This window comes from Odocoileus virginianus, chromosome 5 (genome assembly GCF_023699985.2).
Source record: "Odocoileus virginianus isolate 20LAN1187 ecotype Illinois chromosome 5, Ovbor_1.2, whole genome shotgun sequence".
Lineage (NCBI taxonomy): Eukaryota > Metazoa > Chordata > Mammalia > Artiodactyla > Cervidae > Odocoileus > Odocoileus virginianus.
Window position 1 is genome coordinate 5,636,698 of NC_069678.1, and position 27,984 is coordinate 5,664,681.

The 27,984-nt window shown below is 41.7% G+C and overlaps 1 protein-coding gene across 5 annotated transcripts in view; it reads right to left on the reverse strand.

The window, feature by feature from the left end:
• SLC22A15 (solute carrier family 22 member 15) overlaps positions 1-27,984 on the reverse strand; it is a 98,409-nt gene that overhangs the window by 47,872 nt on the left and 22,553 nt on the right. For all 5 annotated transcript variants that reach the window (XR_011487636.1, XM_070467246.1, XM_020891969.2 and 2 more), the window contains exons 3-4: positions 1,305-1,437; positions 514-678 (exon numbers count right to left, since the gene is read on the reverse strand). Coding sequence is in view for 4 of the 5 variants with exons in the window: in XM_070467246.1 (XP_070323347.1) it covers positions 514-678; positions 1,305-1,437 (298 nt within the window). In the remaining variant the exon portion in view is untranslated. The remainder of the gene's footprint in view (positions 1-513; positions 679-1,304; positions 1,438-27,984) is intronic.

Genomic DNA, 27,984 nt, shown 5'->3' on the forward strand with positions numbered 1-27,984 from the left:
GTAAAAAAGCCTATGAGACAAAGATTTAATAAAATACAATACCAAGGCACTGAGAAAGGAGTTTCTAGTATTTCTTCTGCACTATTTTTCACTTTATGGTAGAAAGCAGTTAACGAATACCTTCAGGCAATCTGTGAGTTTAGGGACAAGGTCACTATCTGTAGGCCGCAGGGGAGACTACCAACAGGGGAATAGAAATAAAATGACTAATGACTCATTCAAGGCCACACAGAACTCAGGAAAGGAAATCTAGGGATTTCCCTGGCAGTCCCATGATGGAAGACTATGCTTCCAAGGCAGGGGATGCAGGTTGGATCCCTGCTCAGGGAACTAAGAGCCCATATGGTCAAAAAATTAAAAAAAAAAAAAGCCAGAAATAAAGAAAGTAAATCTAGTATTTGGATAGAGCACCTCCAGTCTAGATGCATTTTTAGACTCGAGGGCTAAACTGGTTCCTGCATAGATCTCTGGAGCCCCTCCCCATCTCCAAGTCTGCGTGGATTGAAGCAGTACCTGCGAGTGCCCAGTAGGCGGTGCCCACACATTCGTTCAGCAGGACAAAGGCCACCAGCGACATCCCTCCGTTCATCATGCCCACCAGGAAGCGAGTTATTGCAAAGAACTCATATGAGGGGGAAAAGCCATTTGCGATAGCAAACAAGATGTCAAGAGCAAAACCTAGAAAGAGAAGAACAGTATGCAACACACTTGATGAATGTAATATATGTGTTAATTTGTAAAGATAAATCTTTGTGAATTAAATTTTCTAAGCTATGGGTTTTTTTTTTTAATCAGTTTCTCTTAAAGATTATCAAGAAAAACTGAGGTTTTCTTTGTTACAAGTTGATTTCTGTCCTCATGTGCAGTTTTCAACTATTCCCAATAATGCTGAAAATTGAAAAATCCTAGCTCGTACTCAGCTTGTCAAGTGGATGATGCTGAGTCCTGTGGCGCTCAACTGAAATGAATCAACACACAAGATATAAGGAAATGGATATAAGGAAATGGATCTAGCAAACTGCCTCAATCTTTGTTCTTCTCAGAAACATGGCATGAATTAAAATTCACAGATTGTAGAAGGCACCACTAGGAAATGCTTATAATGCAAATAACTGGCCTTCCTCAGGTATGTTTTAAAATGCTTGGCCAGAGGCAGTGTGGCCTCTCACCAGTGAAATAAAAATCAGTTCTGGGTCCACATGGCAATTTCCTGAGAAACGGAAGGAAATGGTCTCCTTCCTATTTCTCTGGGAACCTTAGGAAAATAACTTCTCTTATTCGCTTCATGAACACTAACAGATTACCTGTGAGATATACTTTTTTCCTTCCGAAGCGATCAGAGAGTTGACCGAAAGTGATAACTCCCACAAACACACCACTGAAGAAAAAAGAGCTTGCTGCGCTCACTTTGTAAGATCTGTTGGCAATTAAAAACCACTAGAGGAAGAAAAAAACAAAGGGGAGACATTTAAGTCACAGAAAGGATGGATAGATGGAGTTAGCTATTTAAAAAAAGCAAATGTACAACAAAAACTTGTATACTAGAATTTCTCCACTGCATTACCACTGCCAACCAGAATTCAACAGAACATCCATCCAGGACAACACCCAAGGAGATTCTGTCTTCAGAAACCCCAGAAATTGTTACTGTAATGTGCTCCCACAGTAGTCTACAAACATCCTGTTACAGCACTGAACACAGTACAGTATGTAATAGCTAATTACTTACCCATCTGTTGACTATGTCCTTCACTCCAAGTCCCTGCATTTCTAGACGGGAAGAGCTGTATGCCATTAGTTTCCGTTTCTCTGACACCTAACATACTATATGACATATATGAGGCCAAAAATGAATGGCCCTTTTCTCCAATAAATTAATGGATTTTAAATCCCTTGAGTATTTTCCTAGAAAAACTATACACACAATAACAATATGATTGGGCTTCCCAGGTGGCTCAGTGCTAAGGAATCCTGCAGTGCAGAAGACTTGAGTTTGATCCCTAGGTCAGAAAGATTCCCCAGAGGAGGAACTGGTAACACACTCTAATATTCTTGCCTGGGAAATCCCATGGGCAGAGGAGACTGGCGGAGTCCACGAGGTCGCGAAGAGTTGGACATGACTTCGCAATTAAATAAAAACAAACCATATGATACAGTGATTCTGAGTATATATACAAAAGAACTGAAAGCAGGGATTCAAACGGGTATTTGTGTGCTAAAGTTCATAGCAATATTAGTAACAACACCCAAAAGGTGGAATGAACCCTAATGTCCATTCACAGATGAACAGATAAACAAAATGTGGTATATACATCCAATGGAATATTATGCAGCCTTAAAAAGGAATGAAATTCTAGCAAGCTACAACATGGATGAACTCTGACCTTATGCTAAGTGAAACAAACAAAAAGAAAAAATATTGTATGATTCCATTTATGACTGTGACACTGCAATTTATAATAAGAAATACATATTTGGTTTTCAACCATAGTTCCTATAACATAGCTCTTGAAACCCTTGTAATTTCCTATGTAAGAATTACAGGGATATCTTTAAAAAAAAAAGAAAACTTTGTATATTACATAGGGGTAGAGCCAATTAACAATGTTGTGTTAATTTCAAGTGAACAGCGAAGGGACTCAGTCACACATGTACATGTACCTATTCTCCCCTCCCGCCCAGGCTGCATGTAACACGGAACAGCTCCACGTGCCGTACAGTAGGTTCCTGTTGGTTACCCATTTTAAATATAGCTGTGTGTACACATCCATCCCAAACTCCCTAACTTTCCCCTCAGGGGATATATTTTCTTATAAGATCTATTTTTCCAGTTCCTGAAAAAGCTTCAGAGCAATAAAGCTAAAACAGGTGTCTTTTATTATTTATAACAAGCCCCTTTCAATGACACTGAGCTTATTATGTTAATGAGGTGACTTTTGGAAAGCCTCATAGATGGGGTAGAGAAGGCAATGGCACCCACTCCAGTACTCTTGCCTGGAAAATCCCATGGACGGAGGAGCCTGGTGGGCTACAGTCCATGGGGTCGCAAAGAGTTGGACACAAACGAGCGACTTCCCTTTCACTTTTCACTTTCATGCATTGGAGAAGGAAATGGCAACCCATTCCAGTGTTCTTGCCTGGAGACTACCAGGGACAGGGGAGCCTGGTGGGCTGCCGTCTATGGGGTCGCACAGAGTTGGAACACGACTAAAGCAACTTAGCAGCAGCAGCACAGATGGGGGCTGGTTGTCAGGGGAGACAACCATGTACACAGAGGGTTGGCACTTTCAGCCCCTCCCTCCAGGCCTCTGGGCAGGGGAGAGTGATTGGAGGTTGAATCAACTGCCAAAGGCTTGCTTAATCAATCATGCCTTCATAATGAAGCTGCCGAAAAATCCAAGAAGATGTGGTTTGGAGAGCTTCCAGGTCACTAAACCTGTGCTGGTACTAGGAGGGCAGTTGAGCTCTGAGGGCATGGAAGCTCTGTTCCCTTCCATCCATCTACACCTTGCCCTGTGCACCTCTTCCACCTGGCTGCTCTGGAGTTACAGCTTTTTATAATAAATCAGTAATTAGTAAATAAAACGCTTGAGTTCCGTGAAATTCCCTAGCAAATTAATCCAACCAAAGGAGGAGGTCAGAGGACCCTCTGATTTACAATCAGCTTCTCAGAAGCACAGGAAACAGCCTGAACTTGTGACTGGTGTCTGAAGGGGGCAGTGGGGGCAGTCCTGTGGGACCTGATGTCAACTCAGGCAGACGGTATCAGACCTGGACCAAACTGCAGTACACCATGCTGGTATGGCAGAACAGCCTGGTGGGAGCCCCGCCCTGCCCCCAGCTCCCACCCACACGTGTCTGTCGGCAGCAGTGTCTGAAGGGGAGCAGCTGCCAGCAGTGGAGACGCTGGAGGAGTGTTTCTCCTTCGCCTGCACTGGTCCAATCCCCAGAGACAAAGTAGCACAGTGGTTACCAGGGGCTGGGAGAACGAGGAGCCACCTGTTAGCTTGGGATAATGACAGAGCTGTTGAGGTGGATAGTGGTGATGTTTGCACAAGGGTGTGAATGTATTTAATGTCCCTGTGCTGTACCCTTTAAAATCGCCCTTTATGCTATGGATGTTCTATCACAATAAAAAAAATAATCCCTGGAGTACTGTGTGTGTTAGTTGTTCAGTTGTGTCTGACTCGTTGTTACCTATGGACTGTACTCCCCCAGGCTCCTCTGTCCATGGAATTTCCCAGGCAAGAATACTGGAGTGGGTTGCCATTTCCTTCTCCAAGGGATCTTCCCAACCCAGGGATTGAACCTGGGTCTCCTGCGTTGCAGGCAGATTCTTTACCATTAGGGAAACTTACAAGCTCAAAGAGAAAGTAATCACCTTCTACTTAAAATGCCATTATCTTTAGACCTAGGTAGTGACATGTTACGTGACCTTTGCTTACAGAGATGAAAGCCAACCTGTGTCTCAGATGTGACCTCAGAGAACCAAGAGACTGCTCATCTCTCCACTCCACAGCCCCTTTCCTGGGCTCAGCAAAGACAAGTTTAAGAAAGCCCCTTTTCAAAAACTCGAGTGCAGACACCCTTACTTGTCCCTTATCTATCCTTCAAACTGTTCCTATCCCATGCTTTGACAACCCGTCGTTATGGCCCAAAGTATATCTAACTTCTCTCCTTCTCTCGTATTTCCTGCAAGACCAGATGGATAAAGATCTTGACAAGACATCTTTAGGCAACAACAACACACACACACATTTAGGCACTGGAAAATAAACAAGGATGAAGCCCCTCACTAGTGCTGTGCTTTACTACTTCTGAGTTCTTCTATCCTTCACATGCAGTTCTTAACAGGATTAATTAACTATTTTCCTAGCCCTTCACGGATTAGAAACAATAGCCTAGGGTGCTACTGCCCTTAAAAATAGTAATCAGGCAGTTACTGCTCTCGGTGGCAGTCGTAATTTAAGTAAGAGAGTGATGGAAGCCCTATGACCAAAAACTGAACTATATGTCAGGTTTTTTTCCATCTCAGTATTTAGTAAGTATTTGATTAGTTTCTACTAGAGGTTAATAAAATTATTCTAAACACTAGGAATAGCTTCCCTAGTGGCTCAGATGGTAAAGCATCTGTCTGCAATGCAGGAGACTGGGGTTCGATCCCTGGGTTGGGAAGATTGCTGGAGAAGGAAATGGCAGCCCACTCCAGTCTTCTTGCCTAGAAAATCCCATGGACCATGGAGCCTGGTGGCTACCATCCATGGGGTCGCAAAGAGTCGGACACGACTGAGCGGCTTCACTTCACTTCCCTTCAAACACTGGGAATACAGATGCAAATGAGCCAGACTTGTCCCTGCCGTCATGGAGTGTAAGTTCTAGCAGAGTGAGACATTAAACAAGTAAACATATAGGGACAGACTGGAAAAAAAAATCTCTTTAAATAAGGTATCCAGGAAGGCTTCTCTGGAGAGGTGACATTTGTGACCTGGATGATGAGGAAGTGATCAACACTGAAAAGTTGTTTGGGGAACATGAGGATAAGCGCAATGGCCATAAGGTCCTTGAAGACACGTCAGAATGCCTTTTGCAGGGTGGGATGTGATGAGACCAGAGAGCTGGGCAGGCATCAGGTCATGCAGGCCCTTGAGTCACAGTAAGGAGCTGGGATTTTAGTCCCGTGCACAGGGAAGACATTCCATTCCTGGACTTATGTTTCTAAAGCTCAGCATTCACACTTAAAGAATGCAACACAACAGGGAAAAGTGGGAGCAGGGAACCTCCTACAATAGTCCAGGAGATGATGTGCACTTGGATGAAAGCAAGGATGATGGAATAACATGAATCACATGAACGTGGGCAGGATCTTGAAGGCAGAACTGGCAGGACTTGCTGATGAATGAGATGTGGAGCGGGGAGGAGAGAAAGGGAGCGTGAAGGATTTAACCCAGGATGCTAACTGTAGCCATTCAGTAGATGGTGGTGACATTTTTTAAATTTTTATTTTTTATATTGAGGATGTATATTTTTTAAATTGGAGGACAACTGCTTTACAGAGCTGGGTTAGTTTCTACTGTACCACAATGCGAATCAGCTGTAAGTATACATACATCCCCTCTCTCTTGAGCCTCCCTCCACTCCCATCCCACCCCTCGAGGTCCTACAGAGCAGCGAGCTGAGCTCCCTGTGTTACACGGCAGCTTCCCACTAGCCATCTGTTTTGCACACGGCAGTGTATACATGTCAACGCGACTCTCTCAGTTCGTCCCACCCTCTCCTTCCCCCACTATGTCCACAAGTCCGTTCTCGACGTCTGTGTCTCTTCTCCTGTCCTGCAAATAGGTGCATCAGTACCTTATATATGTGTTAATATACAATATTTGTTTTCCTCTGACTTACTTCACTCTGTATAACAGAGTCAAGGTTCACCCACAACACTATTAAATGACCCAATTCATTTCTTTTGTGGCTGAGTAATATTCCATTGTATAGATGTGGTGGTGACATCGTGCGGTAGAGGAAGCTGCTAAAGGGTTACCAGGTACATAGTGGGAAAGTAAGAGTTCTCTTTAGACACATTTTAAGGATGAGATGGAGACTGAGATGCCTACAGAAGCATTCATACTGAAATGCTCATCAAGCATTTGGATGTGTCTTGAGCTCAAGGGAAAGGAAATGAGAGCTTATGAAAACAGAGATGAAGGAGGAGGCTCAGGACAAGAGCCCAGTATACGTCCACGTTTGGTGGCTGAGTAGAAGAGAACTACCACAGAAAACTCACTACTAGTAGGGGGTCAGCAGAGAAGGCAGTGGCACCCCACTCCAGTGTTCTTGCCTGGAGAATCCCAGGGACGGGGGAGCCTGGTGGGCTGCAGTCCATGGGGTCGTGAAGAATCAGACACGACTGAGCGACTTCACATTCACTTTTCACTTTCACGCACTGGAGAAGGAAATGGCAACCCACTCCAGTGTTCTTGCCTGGAGAATCCCAGGGACGGGGGAGCCTGGTGGGCTGCAGTCCATGGGGTCGTGAAGAATCAGACACGACTGAGCAACTTCACATTCACTTTTCACTTTCATGCATTGGAGAAGGAAATGGCAACCCACTTCGGTGTTCCTGCCTGGAGAATCCCAGGGACGGGGGAGCCTGGTGGGCTGCGGTCTATGGGGTCGTACAGAGTCAGACACGACTGAGGCGACTCAGCAGCAGCAGTAGGGGGTCAGAGAGAGCAAGAAACAGAGGGGAGGGTGGTGTCACAATCACTACAAGAAGAGATGTGACTGAAGGAGGAAGGGGGTAATCAAGTATATCCAATGTTGCTTTAGAGGTCAAGTTAAGATGAGGACAGAGGTGTGCAGTTATATTTGGAAACAAAATGGACACTTAAAAAACAGCAATTTCAGTAGAGTGCTAACGGCAGCTGGGTTGGACAAGGTTGAAGAACTGGATAAGCTTAAGGAACTGCAGGCAGCAGATGTACACAGAATGGGTTCATAAGTTTTGCTGTGAAGAAGAGTAAGGAAACAGGACAGTATTTGGACAGGGAGGTGGGGGTCAGAGATAACTGGTGTATTTTTTGACATGTGTGCGCATTAATGAGAGACAGTAGAAAAGATATCCTTGTAGGAGAAAAGTACTTGGAAAAGCAAGAAGGAAGGGGCTTGAAGGTACAAAGTAGAGAGGGTATGCTCAGTCATGGCTGGCTCTTTGTGACCCCATGGACTATAGCCCACTAGGCACCTCTGTCCGTGAGATGCTCCAGGCATGAAAACTGGAGTGGGTTGCCATGCCCTCCTCCAGGGATCTTCCAGACCCAGGGATGGAACCCACATCTCTTCATGTCTCCTGCACTGGCAGGCAGGTTCTTTCCCACTGGCGCCACCTTCGGGAGAAACAAACCTGGAAAAGCAAAGGGAAGGGTCCTGAGTGCACAAAGTAGAGAAGGGAGCCTCTCACAAACGTGAGGGACTTCCGTGCAAATGGGAGGAGGACAGAACGTGGATCCAGAAGCAGGCAGTAAAGGGACCTTGCTGGATTGCTTCAGTTCTTTTTCACTGAAATCTCAAGTGAGGCTGACGGTTGAAGGGAGTGTGAGCAGAAGGGAAGCTTCAAGTTTGAGGAGGAAGAAGACAGGCCCTTCTCAGAAGGGGACATGGCCCATTCAAAGGAAATGTCACAGGGCACAGTGACTGCACACTTGAGTTCTGTTCTTACTCACTCTGTGCAGAGAAGGTGGGGAGGAGTCAGGGGTTTCCCAGGAGTGTTACACTGGGAACGAGGCACCAGGAAGTTGTGGGCATTTGCAAGGAGTGTTTACTATAATAACAAAATCTATGCTGAGAAAAGGAAGACATAGGGGGATGCTGGGTGGTGAAACAATGTCCCACCTGCAGGAAATCCCCTACTTCTTTAACTCCTCTGAACTTTCCATTCTCGCTCTTACTGAACTTTGACTGTCCACAGAGGAAATTCACTCACTGAACCAGGTCCCTCTCAAATGGAGGCTGCTTTTCCTTTTTACCCAAGGACCTGAGAACCTGAGATGCGAGCAGATAACCAAACTCCAAAATTATCAGCTTGTCTGAAGACCACATCATTAGACTGTAACCTACTAGCTTTCTGGGGCAGAAAAATCTAGCCTGCTTTGAAACAGCCACTCTTCCTTTCCTTCACAGGAAGAGAATGCTTAGCTGGGCATATGGCTCCTCAGAATAAAGGCTAAATTTCCCAATCTCCCTGACAATCAGGATGGCCACACTATCAAGTTCTGCACAATGAACATAATTGGAAGCATCACGTGGCTATGTCCAGGAAATGGTCTCAAGAGATGGATGATCTGTCCTCTCTCCCTTCTTTATTTCCACTAATCTACTTAGAATGTCTATTTGAAAGCTAGATCTCTAAAAAACAAATGTAGAGTTATCATATTATCCCACAATCCCACTCATGGGTATATATCTGGAGAAAACCATAATTTGAAAAGAAACGTGTACCCCAGTGTTCACTGCAGCACTATTTACAATAACCAAGACATGGAAGCAACCTAAATGTCCATTGACAGATGAATAGATAAAGGGGATGTGTTATATAAATACACTGGAATATTACTCAACCATAAAAAAGAATGAAGTAATGTCATTTGCAGCAACATGGATGGACCCAGAGATTATCACACCAAGTGAAGTAAGTCAACAGAGAAAGACAAATACCATATGATGTCACTTATATGTGGAATCTGAAAGAAAAAAAAGAGATACAAATGAATTTATTTACAAAACAGAAATAGATTCACAGACATAGAAAACAAACTTATGGTAACCAAAGGGGAAGAAGAAAGCGTTAGTTGCTCAGTCGAACCCAACTCTTTGCAACTCCATGGACTGTAGCCCACCAGGCTCCTCTGTCCATGGGATTTTCCAGGCAAAAATACTGGAGTAGGTTGCCATGCTCCTTTCCAGGGGATCTTTCTGACCCATGGATAAAACCCAGGTCTCCACATTGTAGGCAGATTCTTTACTGTTTGAGCTGCCAGGGAAGGGGGAAGGATAAATTAGGAAGATGGGACTAACATACATACACTACTGTATATAGAACAGATAACCAACAAGGATCCACTGCATGACACAGGGAATGCTGCTCAATATTTTGTTATAACTACAAGGGAAAATAATCTAAAAATGTTCTTCCCTACCCGGAGATCAAATCCACATCTCTATGCCTCCTACATTGGCAGGGGGTTCTTTACCACTAGCACCACCTAGAAAGCCCATATATATATATATATATATGTATATATATATATATAACTGAATCACTGTGCGGTATTCCTGAAACTAACACAACAGTGTAAATCAACTATAATTAAAAAATTAAAAATAAAAAAGGTAATGTGTCTATGCAAAAAAGAAGAAAAAGAAAGGAAAGCTGGGGCTCTACCTGAGTCCATGATGAAGAGGGTCGCATGTGAGTGATGGTAAAGTCAAAGGCTGAATCCCTGACGACACTGCGGTAGAGCCCAGGCACCGCATGTTTTTAAGTTCTCCAGATGATTCTCACAGGCAATCAGGTTAAGAATACCCTAACCCCTCCTCTGACCATGTCATCCTCAACAACAGCATGACCTCTAAAATCTTGATTATGCACATTCCACTCTCAGACCACCATTCCCCAGACTCCCACCCACTTCCTCCAGTGTTCCTACTCCAAACATTATTCAACCTCTTCAAGACCTCCAGTTAACCAGATACTTCAGGAAGCATGGCCTGAGTGGCCAAAAATAATTAAGTGATGCTAAGAAACTCTGATTTAAGGATCTGTAAGGAATGAGTGAATACATTTTAAACTTCACATAAAATGATTATAAGTTTTGGAATTTGAAGGAGAAATTCTGTTTTGTGAAAAATTAATTTATTTTGGATGTATGGATAGTTCTGTGGTAGAATTCTCAACTTACAAGGAATGCACAGGGGGGCAATTTTCAGGTTGAAAAATGAGTCGAATATTAAACATTAGGTTGGTTTATTAGAGAAGAAAGGGCTGTATTTGTCACAGGCTATATCCCTTCTCTTACAATGGCCAACAAAAAACAAGTGCAATCAGGTCTTGTAAACACCCCGGAGTTCAAACATGTGCTTTTATGTCTTTCATATGCTTGACGCTTGTTTTGGTGCTTTCATGACTTTAAAATCTGGCCTGCAAGTTTAGCTTTGATTATCCTGCACTTCAATTCTGCTCTTCTGTTTATATGGCCAAGAGGTTCAGACTTGCATTGATCACTTTTGCGTTTAATCAGTAAGGAGAGACCAACATGGCTGCTCCATCACCAACTATCCTGTGAACCACATTTGCAGAACTTCTCAAACTCATCAAAAAGCCTGTAATACTAACCTTCCAGCCACTGGACAGCTTTCAGATTGGATGGAAGTTTTAGGAAGACATGGCCCAAGGGATGTTTCACCAGCAAATTTCAAATTCTAATTCTCAGGCTGCTAGTTCTAAGTGTCAAAGTAATTTCTTGTAATTTTTCTTCAGGTCAATGCCGGCTGGGCTAATGCATCTTCCTACATCTCTGGAAAATAGTTAAGAACTGATAGAGAGTTTTATTTTGTCAAGGCGCAGACAAAATACACTGGGAGAGTGATCCCCACAGTATTTGAGAAAATTTATCAGGAGATGACCTATTTTCACAGTTTTGTTCATTTACTTGCTTTGTTGCTGTGCCGTCTCTCTCCAGCTGTGGAGGGCGGGGGCGCTTTTCAGCTGCGATGCTCGGGTTTCTCACTGCGCTGGCTGCCCCTCTGGAGCACCAGCTCCGGCATGCCCGGGCTTCGGCAGCCGCGGCAGTGCCCCGGGAGTTGGGGCTCCCGGGCTCCAGAGCACCGGCTCAGCAGCTGTGGCGCACGGGCTCAGCCGCTCTATGGCATGCAGGATCTTCCCAGATCAGGGGCGGAACCCGTGCTTCCTACACTGGCAGGTGGATTCTTCACCACTGAGCCACAAAAGAAGCCCTTACGGTTTTAGAAAGAGGTCACCCACCAAGTTAGACTAAATTACCCACCAAGTTAGACTAAATTACCAAATAATTTTCTTGCCCTTTGGCCAATACTTAGTACCAAGGCAAAACCCAAACCAGGGTATCAGAAATTAAATGCTAAGAAACCTAAATATGATGACTGTGACAGTCTTGAAAAATGTGTTCTATATGAGGCTTTAAATTTTAAAAATCATAAATTTATAAGTCACTCAAACCCTTAATTGGCTAGAGATTATATGTGATGACTCTCCTCTCATTTTTAATGACAAGCCAAATTCTAAAGCTACAGAATATTCCTTTCTATACTAATTCATTTCAAATTGAAAAATCACTTGCAAATTGAAAAAGTAGGAAATCTACTTTTCTTTTCTCATACAGAAAAGGAAGAATGTAAAATTAACATATTTTCAGTTCATCAGTTTGACCTATCTATTTTCATTTCATAACCAACATCTGTATTTCTATTCATATGCTTACCACAATCACTGTATTGAGTTCTTAAGTTAATAATACTGTGTTCTTAAGCTAATAACACTGTATTTTCAGAAAGGATTTAAGGGGCCTGGCGTTAACAGCACTGGTCCGATCATTCACTCTTCTAAAGAAAGCAGATCTGAGAGAAAACTGGGCACACCTGGGAACAGACCCCAACAGCAGGCGCCTTGAAAGGAACAAAAATATGGTAAATATGGGATTGAGTGCAGGGCCAGGTGGCAGGCAAGGCCTCCAGCTCTCAAAGAGGGTAAAAAGTCAGGTACACAGAAGTGAAGAGCTGAGACAGAACCACTGACTGGGTATTAAGGAAGCAGCTGGGAGGTTTCTGTTTAATATTAGGATTCTCACTGATTAGACACTGAGAATGGCACCTTTCAAAAAGGGATAAAGTATTACTGTATGTCAGAATGGATAAATAGCGAGGTCCTACTATATACGGTGCAGGGAACTATATTCAGTATCCTGTGAAAAACCATAATGGAAAAGAATATAAAGGAGAATATGTATGTTCTCCTTCATATTGAATCACTTTTGCTGTACAGCTGAAATTAACACAACTTTGTAAATCAACTATACTTCAAGAAAATAATTTTTTCTTAAAGTTGATTTAGCTGCAACCCAAAGAACGGAAGAGTGATAGTAAGCATGGGTATGGAAAGACCTGTCAAGGTCACTGCAGTGGTCCAGGCCAGTCTGGACAGGGTGGAGACCTCAGAGAACAGAACAGATTCAAGCTGGAAATACTTAGGCTGACTCATCCGTGAACAAGTGTTATCTGATACTATTAGTATGGATGAGATCAACCTCAAATTGAATGGAACTAGAGATAAGTTTTAAAGGTGGTAACAAAATATGTTTTAAGCAATTCCCTTGAAATCATCAAACCTTATGTCTTAAGGGACCATTACAAATCAAATCAATCATTTTTTTTTTGACATGGCAGAAATATAATTTGAAAAAATAAATTATTGCTTTAAAATGGATTGCATGCTTATATAATCCTAAAAACAAAATTAATACCTGAGTAATAAAAATATATATCAAAGCTATGTCACAGACATACAGATCAACGGAACAGAATGACAGCCCAGAAATAAATCCACATGTATATGGTCAGGTAATTTACGAAAGGAACCAAGAATGTATGATGGGGAAAGGACAGGCTCTTCAATAAATGTTGTTGAGAAAACCAGATACAAAAGAATGAAAGCGGACTTCTATGTTACAACATATACAAAGATTTTTGAAAAAATCAAAACAGATTAAAGACTTGAACATAAGACCTGAAACCATAGAACTCTTAGAAGAAAACAGTGTTGTTAACCTCCTGGACATTGGTCTTGGTGATAATTTTTTGGATTTGAAACCAAAAAAAAAGTAACCAAAGTAAAAATAAATAAGTTGGACTATATCAAGCCAAAAAATTTCTGCATAGCAAAGGAAACAATCAACAAAATGAAAAAGCAATGTACTAGACAGGAGAAATTATTTGCAAAGCATATATCTGATAAAGGGTTAATATCCAGAATATATAAATAACTCATACAACCTAATAGCAAAACCCCCAAACAATCCAATTAAAAATTGGGCAGACGATCTGCCAAATTTCCAAAGGAGACAGACAGATAGCCAATAGGTATATTAAAAGGTGCTAGAAATGCAAATCAAAGCCACAATGAGCTATCATCTCATACCTGTTGGAATGGCTGTTATCAGGAAACAAGTGTTGGTGAGGATGTGAAGAAAAGGGAAACCTTATGCACTACTGGTGGGAATATAAACTGGTAAGTCACTGTGGAGAACAGTGTGGTGGTTCTTCAAAAAATTAAAATCAGAACTACCATATTACCCAGTAATTCTAAGTATTTTTCTGAAGAAAATGAAAACACTAACTAGAAATCCCATGGACAGGGGAGCCTGGCAGGCTACGGTCCATGGGGTCACAAGAGTCAGACGCGACTTAGTGACTAAACCACCACCAACTAGAAATGACATATGCACCCCCATATTCACTGTAGCATCATTTATAATAGCTAACATACAGAAACAACCTAAAAGTCATCAATAGATGAACAGATAAAGGAAATCTTATATATATATATACGTGTGTGTGTGTGAATATTATTTAGTTATGTGAAAGAAGGAAATTCTGCTATTTGCAACAACATGGATGGGACCTGAAGGTGTTATGCTAAGTGAAGTAAGTCATACAGAGAAAGACAGATAGACAAATACTGCATGATCTCATTTATATGCAGACTCTAAAAAATTAAAAAAGCTCATAGATACAGAGATCAAATTAGTGGTCGCAGAGAGGGCAGAGGAGGGCGTACAAAATGGGTGAAGGGAGTCAAAAAGCCCAAACTTCCAGTTATAAAATAGGTAAGTCATGGGATTGTAATATATAGCACGATGTCTATAGTTAATGCTAGATAGCATATTTGAAAGTTGCTGAGAATAGATCTTAAAAATTCTCATCACAAGAAAAAAAATTTTTATAACTATATATGGTGAGGGATGCAAGCTAGACTTACTGTGGTTGTCTTTTCACAATATTATTGCACAAATATTGAATTATTACATTGTACACTTGAAACTACTATGGTGTTGAATGTCAATTATACCTCAATTAAAAAAAGATGTATCAAATGGAGGTATGCTGCTTAGAACCAGATAATGAGTAACCGTCCAACTTTTATATAATATTCTCCTCTAATCTCAAATAACCACCTTTCAAAATAGGTATTTGCTATCTCCAGTTTATAGATGACCCAACTGCAGCTCAGACACAATCTCATTAGAGAGGGCAGTGGATTATGGTCCTAATGCCAAGACATCTGCCTCAAAATCTTCCTTGAGCATTATGTGCTCAAATTATTTAAAAGTTTTAGAATTCTGGAACTAACTAGTGATAAAACGGTGTATTTGAGCGTGTTAAACGACAAGCACAGAGATTACAACATGCTAGGTGAAGGCTATTTTTTAGCATGTGTTCCATTCAGGAAACTATGGGAAAAAATTAACTGATCATTAGAAGGAATATTAGAAATAAGCAGGTCCTTGTGGCTTAGGGTAACAGCACCAGGGGTTGGCAGAAAGGAGAGGGAAAAGGTAGAAAAGGAAGATGGCATGTTAGATTTGGAGTGGAGGTTCTGTGGCCTGGCTACTTGGGAAATGATAAGAAGGCTGGGGGTGAGGAGGTAGGAATAATTCATTTTAAAGTCAACTTCCAAGTTGCTTTTGTTTATTCATTTATTTTTTTAAGAGTAGAGTTAGCTCATTCTATAGTGCATGTTTTAAATACAGATACTTAATAAAATTTCTAATTTTTTTTTTTAATTTCTAACTTTTAACTGAGCTTTTATCCTTTACGCAGTCTGACACCCTGGTATAGCCACATGGATACAAACAAACCATCCCCAGGTTGCTTTCTTGTCTTCCTTCCTCTGAATAGGGCTGTGCTGCCTTAACCTTCCTCACTGGCCTAGAATGCGATTATAAGAGATATTTCTTAAATTGGTTACACATATTTGGAAGACTTCTTTAGAGCAAGAAGGATCTTCAGACACACAACCAGCCTCTGCTCTGAGCGACTCTCATTGGCTGTCAATGTCACGAGTCTGTCCGCCTCTGCTTCCGTTTCCTCCTGTGACCTGAGCTGCCCCTTTCTCCCCACTAATGTACGGTGACATTTCATGAAACAAGGGTTGAGAAACGTGCTGTAACCACAGATCACTCTAATGGAAGGGGTGGTGCACGGTAAACAAAAGCCCTTTCTCCTAAGCTTTCTGGAGCGTGGGTCATGTACCTCCCCGGGGAGGCTGTGACCTTCTGGTCCTCCTTGCTTTGGCCATCGGTGGGTGAATGACTCTGCATTAGCCACACATGAATAATGTAGGACCGAGCCTTGCAGGTGAGCTCCCCAAAGGAAAACAAACATTACTCACTCCACTGTTGCCGAGAAGCCTACCACCTCAGAGAAACTGACTACCCTTAGGGCGGGCTGTGCCCCCGCCTCAAACACCCACCCCCAGCACCACCTGGTCCCTGGTGGGCTCCTATTCATCTTTCCTCCTCTCCTGGGAAGTCCTGCCTGACTTGTAGGAGCAGGGCTGGCCACTCTAGTCCTTCTGCCATCTCTTTCCTATTTTTGCTTCTGTTCCATAGGGTCACAGTCATACATGACTGAAGCAGCTTAGCATGTGATGGATGTATGGTGAGTTACTGGCTTACTTGTCTCTCCCCTATGATGCTGTGAGTCTCCTAAGCGCAATTTATATCCCAAGTGCTTAACTGACAGTACCAGCACAAATTAAGTATCTGATGAATTATCTATATAATAGGAGTTCATATACACTATCTCATGAAATATTATAGTCTTACAGGCATCTTCATATACACTATCTTAAAGTCATGACTTCAAGCATCAAGTTGTAAGTTGATGGACAGGTGGGGAATCACCTAGCTTGTCATCGTTTCCTTGGAGCCACTGAATGGCTTTCTTGTATGAGAAAAGATTTGGTGTATGAGACAGATTTGGGATTTGAGGGGTTTTCTTTTCTCCTAGCACCAATCTGACACATGGAACATTCTGGTCCCAGCTTAGCCCTACATCAATGAGAAAGAAAGCTAAGGAGAGGTGTAACTACAGCAGTATACTGGAAACCTGGCTGGAAAAGCTGTCAAGGCAAACTCTGCCACTGAAACATCTACTTCCCAATGCCCGAGTGACTGAGCAGTATGGCCCTGAAAGCACCTTCCCTGGTCCACAGATACCCCTCTGAGAGCAGCACAAGGATCACACGGCCGTAAGGACAGTGCGGAGTATAATACACAGAACGTCAACGAGCCCACAAGCCAGGCAGGGGCCTCAGCAGGACAGAGAGAGGCACTCAAGCCCCCCCACCTGCTGTGTCCCTTTCAAAAGGCACACTCACTCACTGGCCCAGAGGAGATCACTAATCCAATGTAGCCTTCCCCAGAAAGGAAAATGAACCCACGGCTACTTGGGGACACAGCCTGCCTGACCATAAAGAAAAACTAAGACTAAAGCAGCTTCCATGGGCTGACTGGGTGGCCAAACAAGACTGGGCATGTGTTACTGATTGAGCTCCTGTCACTCAAAGTCCTGCTTTGGTGAAAACCAAGTCAGACATCATATTAAAAAGCAGAGACATCACTTTGCTGACAAAGGTCCACAGAATCAAAGCTATGTTTTTTCCAGTAGTCATGTATGGATGTGAGAGATGGATCATAAAGAAGAGCACCGAGGAACTGATATTTTTGAACTGTGGTGCTGGAGAAGACTCTTGAGAGTCCCTTGGACTGCAAGGAGATCAAGCCAGTCAATTCTAAAGGGAACCAACCCTGAATATGCATTGGAAGGATTGATGCTGAAGCTGAAGCTCCAACACTTTGGCCACCTGATGCAAAGAGCTGACTCACTGGAAAAGACTCTGATGCTGGGAAAGACTGAAGGCAGGAGGAAAAGGGGGCAAAAGAGGATGAGATGATTGGATGGCATTGCTGACTCAATGGACATGAGTTTGAGCAAACTCTGGGAGATAGTGAAGGACAGGCAAGTCTGGTGTGGAGCAGTCCATGGGGTCATAAAGAGCTGGACACAGCCTAGCAACTGAACAACAACAACAAAGAAGTCAGATTACCAGCACCATAGCCCCATCCAGACTGGCTCCTCACTTGTCAGTACTTCCAGGCTCTGGGGCTGAATCAGACAGTGGCTTCCCGTATACACCACTACAGCCTGTCCCCCAGGGCTCGGCACAACTGGCATGCTGGGTACTATGCTGAGAAAAATTCTGAACGGTTCTCGTAACAACTTCAACCAAACTTCAGCCCTCCGCCGTCCTGTATATCCCACAAAAATATACTATTTACAGCTTTGTATACAGGAAAATCTCCCTTCAGTAGAAAGTCAGGTCCTCAGGGGCCTCCTGTGATTAGGGAGTGCTTGGACAGGGTAGTTCAGGAACAGTTTCATGGTGATTAACTAACTTGCTTCATTTCAATGTAGTTGTCACTCTGAATTACCACTTAATGGGTGAAGTGTGTAGCCGATAACAATCAGTAGTACAGGCGTAAGGAAGCAAGACATTAAAAAAAAATTAGCCCCTAAAGCAATTATTGCAGTGAATTTTTCCGATAGTTTTAACACTCTGTCTTTTGACCCCAGGGTATGGCTTGGGGAAAATATATTAATCTCCAGATAATAATCAGTCAATTTCAGTTCTTCAATATCCACAATGATATTAAAGATTCCAACCTTACTCTTTTTGGTGGCAAACATTAATTAAGCATGATAATTGTGTGTCTCCGTGATATTTGGTGCTTTCTGAATGAGTCAGAGCTCGGGGAATAATTTGAATACAGCAGACAGCAATTTGCTACATAAATTCACCCCAATGGCTATTAGCTCATTTTAAAGTAGTCAAGACTCCTAGATTAGAGGGGGTTTTTTTGCATTAATACCAAGTTAATCACATCTACATAACCTTTTATTCACCCTTCCTCAAAACCCTCCATGAATAACTTCTGCAAAGCCTGACCTGAATGTAATAAGGGTAGGAGTCTTCAAGTGCGTGTTTTTAAGACAATCTCCTTAAACTCGAGTTCTGCAGACTCTACCTTGGTATTTATTTTCAAGTATTTTGTATGAGAAGACAAAGAGACTTTATACTTGCTTTTTTACATTTTTATTTATTTATTTATTTGGCTGAGCTAGGTATCAGTTAAGGCACACGGGATGTTTGATCTTTGTTGCAGCATACAGGATCTTCAGCTGCAGCATGTGGGGTCTAGTTCCCTGACCAGGGATTGAACCACGGGGGACCCTGCATTGGAAGCCCAGAGTCTTAGCCACTGGACTTAGCCACCATAGAAGTCCCTCTACTTGCTTTTTAAACTCTCATTTTATACCAAATAATTTCAATATGTACTATATATTGTCTACAAACACAGACTGTATACCAAGGATATTTACCAACTTACTGGCAAAGTTTGGGTGCTGCTTTTACTATTATCACTTTGGAGTTTGGGAAGAATAACTGAAAAACCAGAGTAGTAATCAAAACTAAAGTAACGCTAAAGAGGGGGACTAAGATCCCACATGCCAAGCGGCAGTCAAGAAAAAAAAGGAATTTTAAGCCTTGATGTGGACTGCTTGGCTGGGGTTGCAGTCTACCACTGTAACTGTGGATGAGCCTCGGAGTGAGTGCAGACAGCAGCAGTTTCTGAAGGATACTGGCTGAAGAGTGGCCACCACCACCATCCCTCCTGGCACCGCTGCCCCCTGATCATCATCTCAGCATGATGAGTTAGCTCCACTAACTCTCGTCACGCTGGTAGAGGCAGCAACAAAACTGGACGCCACCCATACCACCTGCTCCTGCTCCAAAACCTGGACAGCCCCTGACTAGGGCTCCGGGGCCCAAGGCAGAAGTGGAGCCTGTGAACCCACATGGGACTCACACACTCTGAGTGCCGGAGATGAGGGTGCACGGGGGACACTTTCTTTGGACCTCGAAATAAATGACTTCAGGGAAAATAGGAGATTTTGCACTAAATACACAGCAGACATGCCCCATCTTGGTAGTCCATGGACACATGCAAAAAGACGGGGTGACCCTATGAACACCAGGGCAGCAGGCGCTGAGTTCTGAGCATGCAGGTGAACGGCGGAGCGGCACGGGAGTTATTGCTCATTTTAGTTGATTCTTCCTGATTTTTTGTTAGATCAGGACACCTGTAAGTTTATTGGGGCTGACAATTATGAAGGCTGAATGGAATCATTACTACTTCTGTAGTACTTGTGTGATTTGTTTGTGTGGGACCACTTGCCAGGCGCCTCATGAACTAGATACAAATATCCTGATAGCCACATCACTTTAGAGAAGACCAGACCATGACAGATTCCTAAGTGGGCTGACTGCCTGCCTCTGTCACATGCCACTGGAGAAGGACCACAGAAATCAGTGGCCACACACCTCCACTCGCCACTGCAACACTAAGTCGTCCTGCTACTCTGAACCTGTGCACTCTTACACTTTTAATTTGCCAGCCACAATACAAACATTACAATTGTTTGCTCTCTCCCCTAGAATTTACTCTGTCAGAAGCAATTTCAAGCAGGCGACTGGCAGCTGGGGGGGATGACAATCTACCTTGCTTTCAGTCCAGCACGTGTGCACCCACGGTCCCGCCATGCATCTTCTCTCTCATCGCCCCACACAGCCACCCTCGCACCCCTCCTCCCAGACAGAACCAAGCTCCTGCCCTGTTCACCACTGCGTGTGGCACTGGCAGGGCTGGCTGGCGGCGGCAGAGCGTTGGGCTCTGGACTCTGCTCCTCTTCAATGCAAACAGCACAGCACCCAGCTCTTTTCAATATTGAAATGTCAACTGAGATGCCATTCAAAACAAAAGCCTTCTGTTTTGTAAAGAAAAAAAAAAGGAGTCTGAAGACCGCTGGTACAATGGGAAGAATATGGGCTGGCTCACTGAGTCCCACATCAGTGGCTTATTAAAAAGGGCTAATTTTAAAAACTCTCATGTCAGTTGTTGAATGCACAGTGTGGGGCTGCTGGCGGGAGTAAGCAGGCAGCACACAGGGAAGGCTCCTGGGGGAGAGCCTCTCCCAGGACCCGCCGGGAAGGCAGTCGGAGTCATCTGCCTCTTGACTCCCCTCTACTGACTAAACCTTGTAAGACTCGTCATCTCACCCACAAATGCCCTGCAAAGTATGAACAGTCTTGCTGCAGCTGAGCCTGTGGGGACCGTGGACTTCTGTCTCACTGTGCAGCCAGAGGTGCCACCTGTGGCCCTCCATCAGCAGGGCGGGCAGGCCACAGCCACCCTTGAAAGCATCACAAACTCACACAGGCTAGGAGCATAGGTTGAGCATCTGAGATGCTCTCAGAGAATTCATCCTAAACCATGACCCCACTGTCTCCACGGAACATCCCCTGGGAATCACACGGAGCAGAATATTGGTATCAACAAGCTGTGCAGCTGGCTAGATCTCCTGCCCCCACCCCGCCAATAGTTCTGGACCACCAGGTGGAGACTGAAGGTGACTTTTTGCACAGGATATGTTTGTGCTTTGAGACACACTTCTGAGGTGGAGAACTGTTCTGAGCTTCTGATGGCTTGGCAATAGCATGGGAACAAATATATGCCTCTATACCATGGGGGAAAGTACTGTGTGTCTATAAATCTACAATGATATATGTATAATCAGGATGGATAATGGTATATGCAAGTATGTACATCTCAGTGTAGTTACATAGGTGGGAAAGAGGACAGGTGAGTAACCAGGGAGAGGGAGAGAGGGCAGGGAAGAAAGAGTGAAAAAGGGAAAGACACATGGAGATACACACACAGAGACATCAGAGAAAGAGACTGAAAGACAAGTTAGAGACAGCCAGTGAGACAGAGACACAGACAGATGCAGAGATGAAGAAATGGTATAAATACAGAGAGACAGAAACTGAGATGGGAAAGGTGGGGATAGAGACTCAGAAAGACAAAATGACAGAGACGGAGAGATACAGGACACAGGAGAAAGAAAAGGAGAAGGGAAGGAAGGAAAGCAGGAAGCAGACAGAGTTACAGTGTGACAAAGACAGATGGCAGGAGAGATAGTGACTCACAGACACAAGCAGTGATAAGAAGAGGGACCTGAGGCTACTATCACAGGAAGGTGAGGTGAAGGACCATCTTAGTCAGCGCTTTATCTCCTCTTTCTCCAAGCTGCTCTAAAGACCTTCAGCACTTGCTAGGGAAGATATTTAATCCCATTTCTCCTGCATCTACCAACTCTCTATTTTGGGAATAGTAGCCCTCTGGGGTCCCTTCCCTTCTTGTTCAGTCTCTAGTCAAGTTGTGCAATAGGCGAGCTTCCCAACAGCCAAGGTGCCAGCACAGGAGACCAGCTGTTGACCAAGTGCCCACTGCTGCTGTCTCAGAGGACAGGTCTAACAGTACTCTCCTTTGTATCAAGGCTTCCTCTGGCATCAGGCATGCAGTGGTTGCCCAATGACATTTGCTAAGAATGGTGTCCCTCAAGTGATATCTAAAAGGGCTCCTAATTACAGATTTCCTAAGTATTAATTTCATTCAATCCCACTGAAATTTGTTGTGTGTCTACGATGTTGAAGCATGGCGTCACTGTGTTATCTAATTCACTTTAAAGTATTAAGCACATCCAGTGGGACGTTATGCATCAGTATTACTTAAGTCAAGCCTTCGCCCTGGTACCACAAACATTCTCATCAAGGTTGCATTGTCCAGTGGTGGTCAGCTGGCCTTCTCTTCAGAAAGCCCATTCTCCATCATTGTCTCTATCAACAAAGGATGCTTTGCTTATTCTTGATTAAAATAGTGGCCTGTTGACTAGCAATGATGAATATAAAAAATGGGCCATCCCTAGTGAAATTAGACAGTCAAGATACACAGATTAGCTCAACATATGTGAAAGATGCTCACACCTTCCATTAGTTTTCCAGATAACCCAGTATGTTTTGTGCTCTATAGAGGAGATGCCCTAGGTTAAAACCCCTCCTTGGTCTTGAGCCAATATGAACTCTGCAAAGTTCTCTGTGTTTGAAGCTGTGGGAAGGTAAGTATCTGTACCCTGACTATAGAAAATGGGGGTTTGCCTGTAGTGACCTGCCATGTAAGCAATGCACAGAACACCTATAAAACCAGAGTTTAGACTTTTAAAGCCTGAAAGAAAGATTATTTTGAACTTCTCTGAGAATAAGAATTGAGTTAATAAGTTAATAAGTTCATTTATACTTGTGGTGAAATCTGGTCTGAAATCTACTTTCACTATAATGTGGTTAATGGATTTGTTGGAAAGCAGACTTATGGCTTTCACCCATTTCAAAATCCTATGGGGGCAATAAATAGAACCAGAGCTTTTTAGAGAAATGCCTAGTCCCACAGTTAGAGTAGGAAGATGCAAGATAAACCCAGACTATCTTGTTATGCCAAAAAATTTTAAAGTGCTCATAAAAGAAAAAAAGGTAGGCATATCAAAAGGACACAGGATTTTCAGCTCCAGGAAGATGGAGTAAACGTACAGTGATATTGTGATTTATAGGAAAAATATGTATTTGGTCATTCAGATGACCAATGCAGATGTATTTGTCACATATATTCAGTCTTCATTCACAGTTCCTGGTTCACAGCTCCAACCCCTTGGAATTCCTGGGCTTAGGATAAAAGCAATGGAGTAATTGTCTCTTGTCCTTCATTCCTGAAAAATGCTTCAGGGAAGGTGACTTTTGGGTCCCACCCTGGAGGAGGAAATGGCAACCCACTCTAGTATTCTTGCCTTGGAAATCCCATGGACAGAGGAACCTGGCAGGCTACAGTCCATCGGGTTGCAAAGAGTTGGACATGACTAATACACACATAAGGGTGGAGGCTGGTTACTGAGAGAACAAACCCTGTGGTTAGAGGGTTAGATCTTTTAGTCTCAACCCCTATCCCTCCTCCTAAACTCCAGGGAGAGGAGAGGGGATGAAATTTAAATTAATCACCAATAGCCAATGATTTAATTGGTCATGGTAACGAAGCCTCCAAAAATTCAAACTAAACTAAAAGATACAATGAATGGGTTCAACAGCAGACTAGAGGAACAGAGGAGATAGAAGAATCAGTAAACTTGAAAACAGAACAATAGGAAACACCCAATGAAAGCAAAACAGACTGAAAAAAATGAACAAAAATTCAGGGATCTCTGGGGCTAAAACAAAAGAACTAATATTTCTGTCATTGGAGTTCTAGAAGGAAAGGAGAAAGAAGGAAATATTAAAAAAAAAAAAAAAGAAAGAAAGAAAGAAAAAGTACATGAATAAATAACAGCAGAAAACGTTCCAAGCTGTCGAGATAAAAATCTGAAGATCCAAGAAGCTCAGTAAATCCTAAGTAAGGTAAGTCTGAAGAAATCGATGTCAGGAAACATCACAGTCTAACTTCTAAATACTAAAGCCCCAAAAATAAAAAGCTTAAAAGTATCAAGAGATACTCGCCAACAAAGGTCCATCTAGTCAAGGCTATGGTTTTTTCAGTAGTTATGTACGGATGTGAGAGTTGGACTATAAAGAAAGCTGACCGCCAAAGAACTGATGCTTTTGAACTGCGGTATTGGAGAAGACTCTTGAGAGTCCCTTGGACTGCAAGGAGATCCAACGAGTCCATCCTAAAGGAGATCAGTCCTGGGTGTTCATTGGAAGGACTGATGTTGAAGCTGAAACTCCAATACTTTAGCCACCTGATGAGAAGAGCTGACTCATTTGAAAAGACCCTGATGCTGGGAAAGAGTGAAGGCAGGAGGAGAAGGGGACGACAGAGGATGAGATGGTTGGATGGCATCAGTGACTCAATGGACATGAGTTTGGGTAAACTCTGGGAGTTGGTGATGGACAGGGTGGCCTGACATGCTGTGGTCCATGGGGTTGCAAAGAGCCGGACACGACTGAGCGACTGAACTGAACTGAATACAGGAGGGAAAAAAAATAATTCAAATAATACCATATTTTTCATCACAAACCATAAAGGCTAGAAGGAAGTGGGACAGGAAATTTTAAATGCCAAAGAAAAAGATTCTAAACCAAGAGTTTTCGAATCAGTGAAAATAAGAGATGAAGAAGAAATCAAGATGGTCTTGAATAAGAGTAGAATGGAAACATTTACACTAACATACATAAAATAGATAGCCAGTAGGAATTCGTTGTATGACTCAGGGAACTCAAACCAGGGCTCTGTGACAACATAGAAGGGTAGGACTGGGTGGGAATGGGAAGGAGGTTCAAAGGTGGCGGGGGCGGGTACAGATGTATACCTACAGCTGACTCATGTTGATGTACAGCAGAAACCAACACAATATTGTAAAGCAATTATCCTTCAATTAAAAATAATAATTTTTTTGTAAAAGATAGTATTGGATAAAGAAAACTAAAAAAAAAATCTGTCACCATCAGAACTACACTAAAACAATGGCTAATGGAAATTTTCTAGAAAGGAAAAAAAAACAAACAGAAAAGAAGGGATTCTGAAATATCAGGAAGAAAGAAAAACGTAACAAAAAACGGGGATAAATATAATAGACTTTTCTTTTCATCTTGAGTTTTCTAAATTATGTTTAATGGTTGAAGAAAAAATTATAAACTATAATACAGTTCTAAAAATACATAGAAAAATATTTAAGACAATTATAAACGGGAGGGAAAAGGGATATAAGATGAGGTAAAGTTTCTGTTTGTTACTCATACTGGTGATTGACGTTAGTAGACTGTGATAAGTTTTTTATATACACACACACACACACAAACACACACACAATGTAACGCAAACAGCAATCACTAAAATAGCTAGCCAAAGAGATACAGTCAAAAACACTATAGATAAGTCACCAGAATTCTAAAAAATGTTCAAGTAATCTACCAGAAGGCAGGGAAAATAAAAGAGAAAAATAAAAACTCAGAGAACAAAATAATAATAAAGTGAAAGAGGTAAGCCCTAACATACAAAGAATTGTGTTAAATGTAAAATTATTTAAATACACAAATAAAGACAGGGATTGACAGCCTGGATTTTAAAACTTGATCCAGTTAGATGCTATCTATAAGAAACTAATTTTATATATCATGATATAGGCAAATTGAAAGTAAAAGGAGGAAAAAATATATATCATACCAAAACTAATCAAAGAAAGCAGGAGTAGCTATAATAATATCAAATAAACCACATTTCAGAACAAGAAAATGATCATGGGAATTATAAAATAATAAAAAGGTCAATCGTTCAGGTCAGGATTCAAGAAGACATAGCAATCATAAATCCACATACATACAACAAACAACAGAACTATAAAATATATGAAGCAAAAACTGAGAGTAATAAAAGGAGAACTCAGCACATCCATAATTATAATTGAAGACATAAACACTCCTCTCTTGACAGTTTATAGAAAAACAGAACAGAAAATCAGCAGGGATACATAGGAACTCAACAATACCATCAACCAACAGGATCTCAATAATATTTATAAAGTACTCCACCCCAAAGCAGCAGAATATACATTTGGATCACGTGCCAATGGAACATACACCTGAGAGAGACCAAGTCCCAGGCTATAAAAGAAACCTCAACAAATTTAAAAGAACTGAAATTATCCAGAGAGTGTCCTCTGACTATAAAGGAATCAAACTGGAAATCAAAAAAAGAAAGCTAACAAAAAAATCTCCAAACATTTAGGAAACTAAAGAGCATACTTCTAAATAATCATTGGGTCAAAGAAGAAATCTCAAGAAGAAAAAAAAAAAAAACACATTGATCTAAATAAAAATGAAAATACAATATCAAAATTTGTGGGGCATAGCTAAAGCAGTCCTGAGAGGGAAATTTCCATTACTAATTGCCTATATTTGCAAAAAGGAAGATTCTCATCAATAGACTACCACCTTTAGAACTGAAAAAAGAGAAACTCAAAGCAAACAAAAGAACATAAATTAATAAAAGTGAAAACAGAAAAAAATAATCAATAAAACAAAATGTTGGTTCTTTAAAAAGATCAGTAAAATTGACAAAATCCTATCATGACAAGTAATTAAGAAAGGACAGAAATCACCAGTACTGATATTTTGTTACCAATACTATAACAAAAGAGGATATCATTTCAGACTCTGCAGACATCAAAAGGATAATAAAGTAATACAATGAACAACTCTACACACATAAATTTGAAAACTTAGATGAAATGGATCAATTCTCTGAAAATCACAGACTGCCCCAACTCACAATACAATGTAGATCATTTAATTAGTCTTACATCTTTTGAGGAAACTGAGTAATTTTAAAACTCCCCAAAAAGAAAACTAAAGACCCAGATAATTTCATTGAAGAATTCTTCCAAATGCTTTAAGGACTACCACTAATTCTACACACTCACTTCCAGAAAACAAAAAAGGAGAGAATGTGTTTCAATTCATTTTACGAAGCTTATATTATCCTGATAGCAACACCAGACAAAAGTATAAAACAAGAGAAAGCTAGAGACCAATATCCCTAATGAATACAGAAGCAAAAATCCTTAACAAATTACTAGCAGTTAAAATTCAGCAATACACAAAAAGAAGTACCTACCACACAGAGATGTAAGGCTGGTTCAGTATTTGAAAACAGTGCAACCCACCACGTTACAAGGTGAAGAAGGAAAACCACATGATCACCACAACTTATGTAGAAAATTACAAAGTGGTATATTTGACAAAATTCAATACATGTTCATGATAAAAACTAATATAATATTGGAATGAAGGGGTTTCAACATAATAAAAAATATCTACAAACATGAACAGCTAACATTAAACTTAATGGTAAAAGACTGCAGCCTCCCTGTAAGACTGGGAACAATGCACGGATGCCATATATCCAACAGAGTGCTAGAAATTCTGGTGGAGCAATAAAGCAACAAAACAAAACACAAAAGCCATGCTGTCTGCAAAGGGAAAAATAAAACTGTCCTTATTTTTTATAAAATTATCTAGAAATTTCCAAAGAATCTTCAAAATACTCCTAGAATTAATGAGTTCATAACTACATAGATTAAACATGCAAAAATCAACTGTATTTCTACAAACCAGCAATGAACATATAAACACCAAAATTTAATATACAATACCACTTATAATCGCTCAACAACAAAAAAAGCAGCATTTAGGATAAATCTAACAAAACATGTACAGGACTTAAAAGCTAAAGTCTATGAAACACTGAAATCAAAGAATCCCTAAATAACACATACAGTGTTCATGTATTGGAAGATGTAACAGAGTAAAGATGCCATTTGTCCTCAAACTGATATACAGGTTTAATGCAGCTCCTATCAAAACTGCAAGATTTTCTGCAGATACAGAAAAAAAGTTATCCT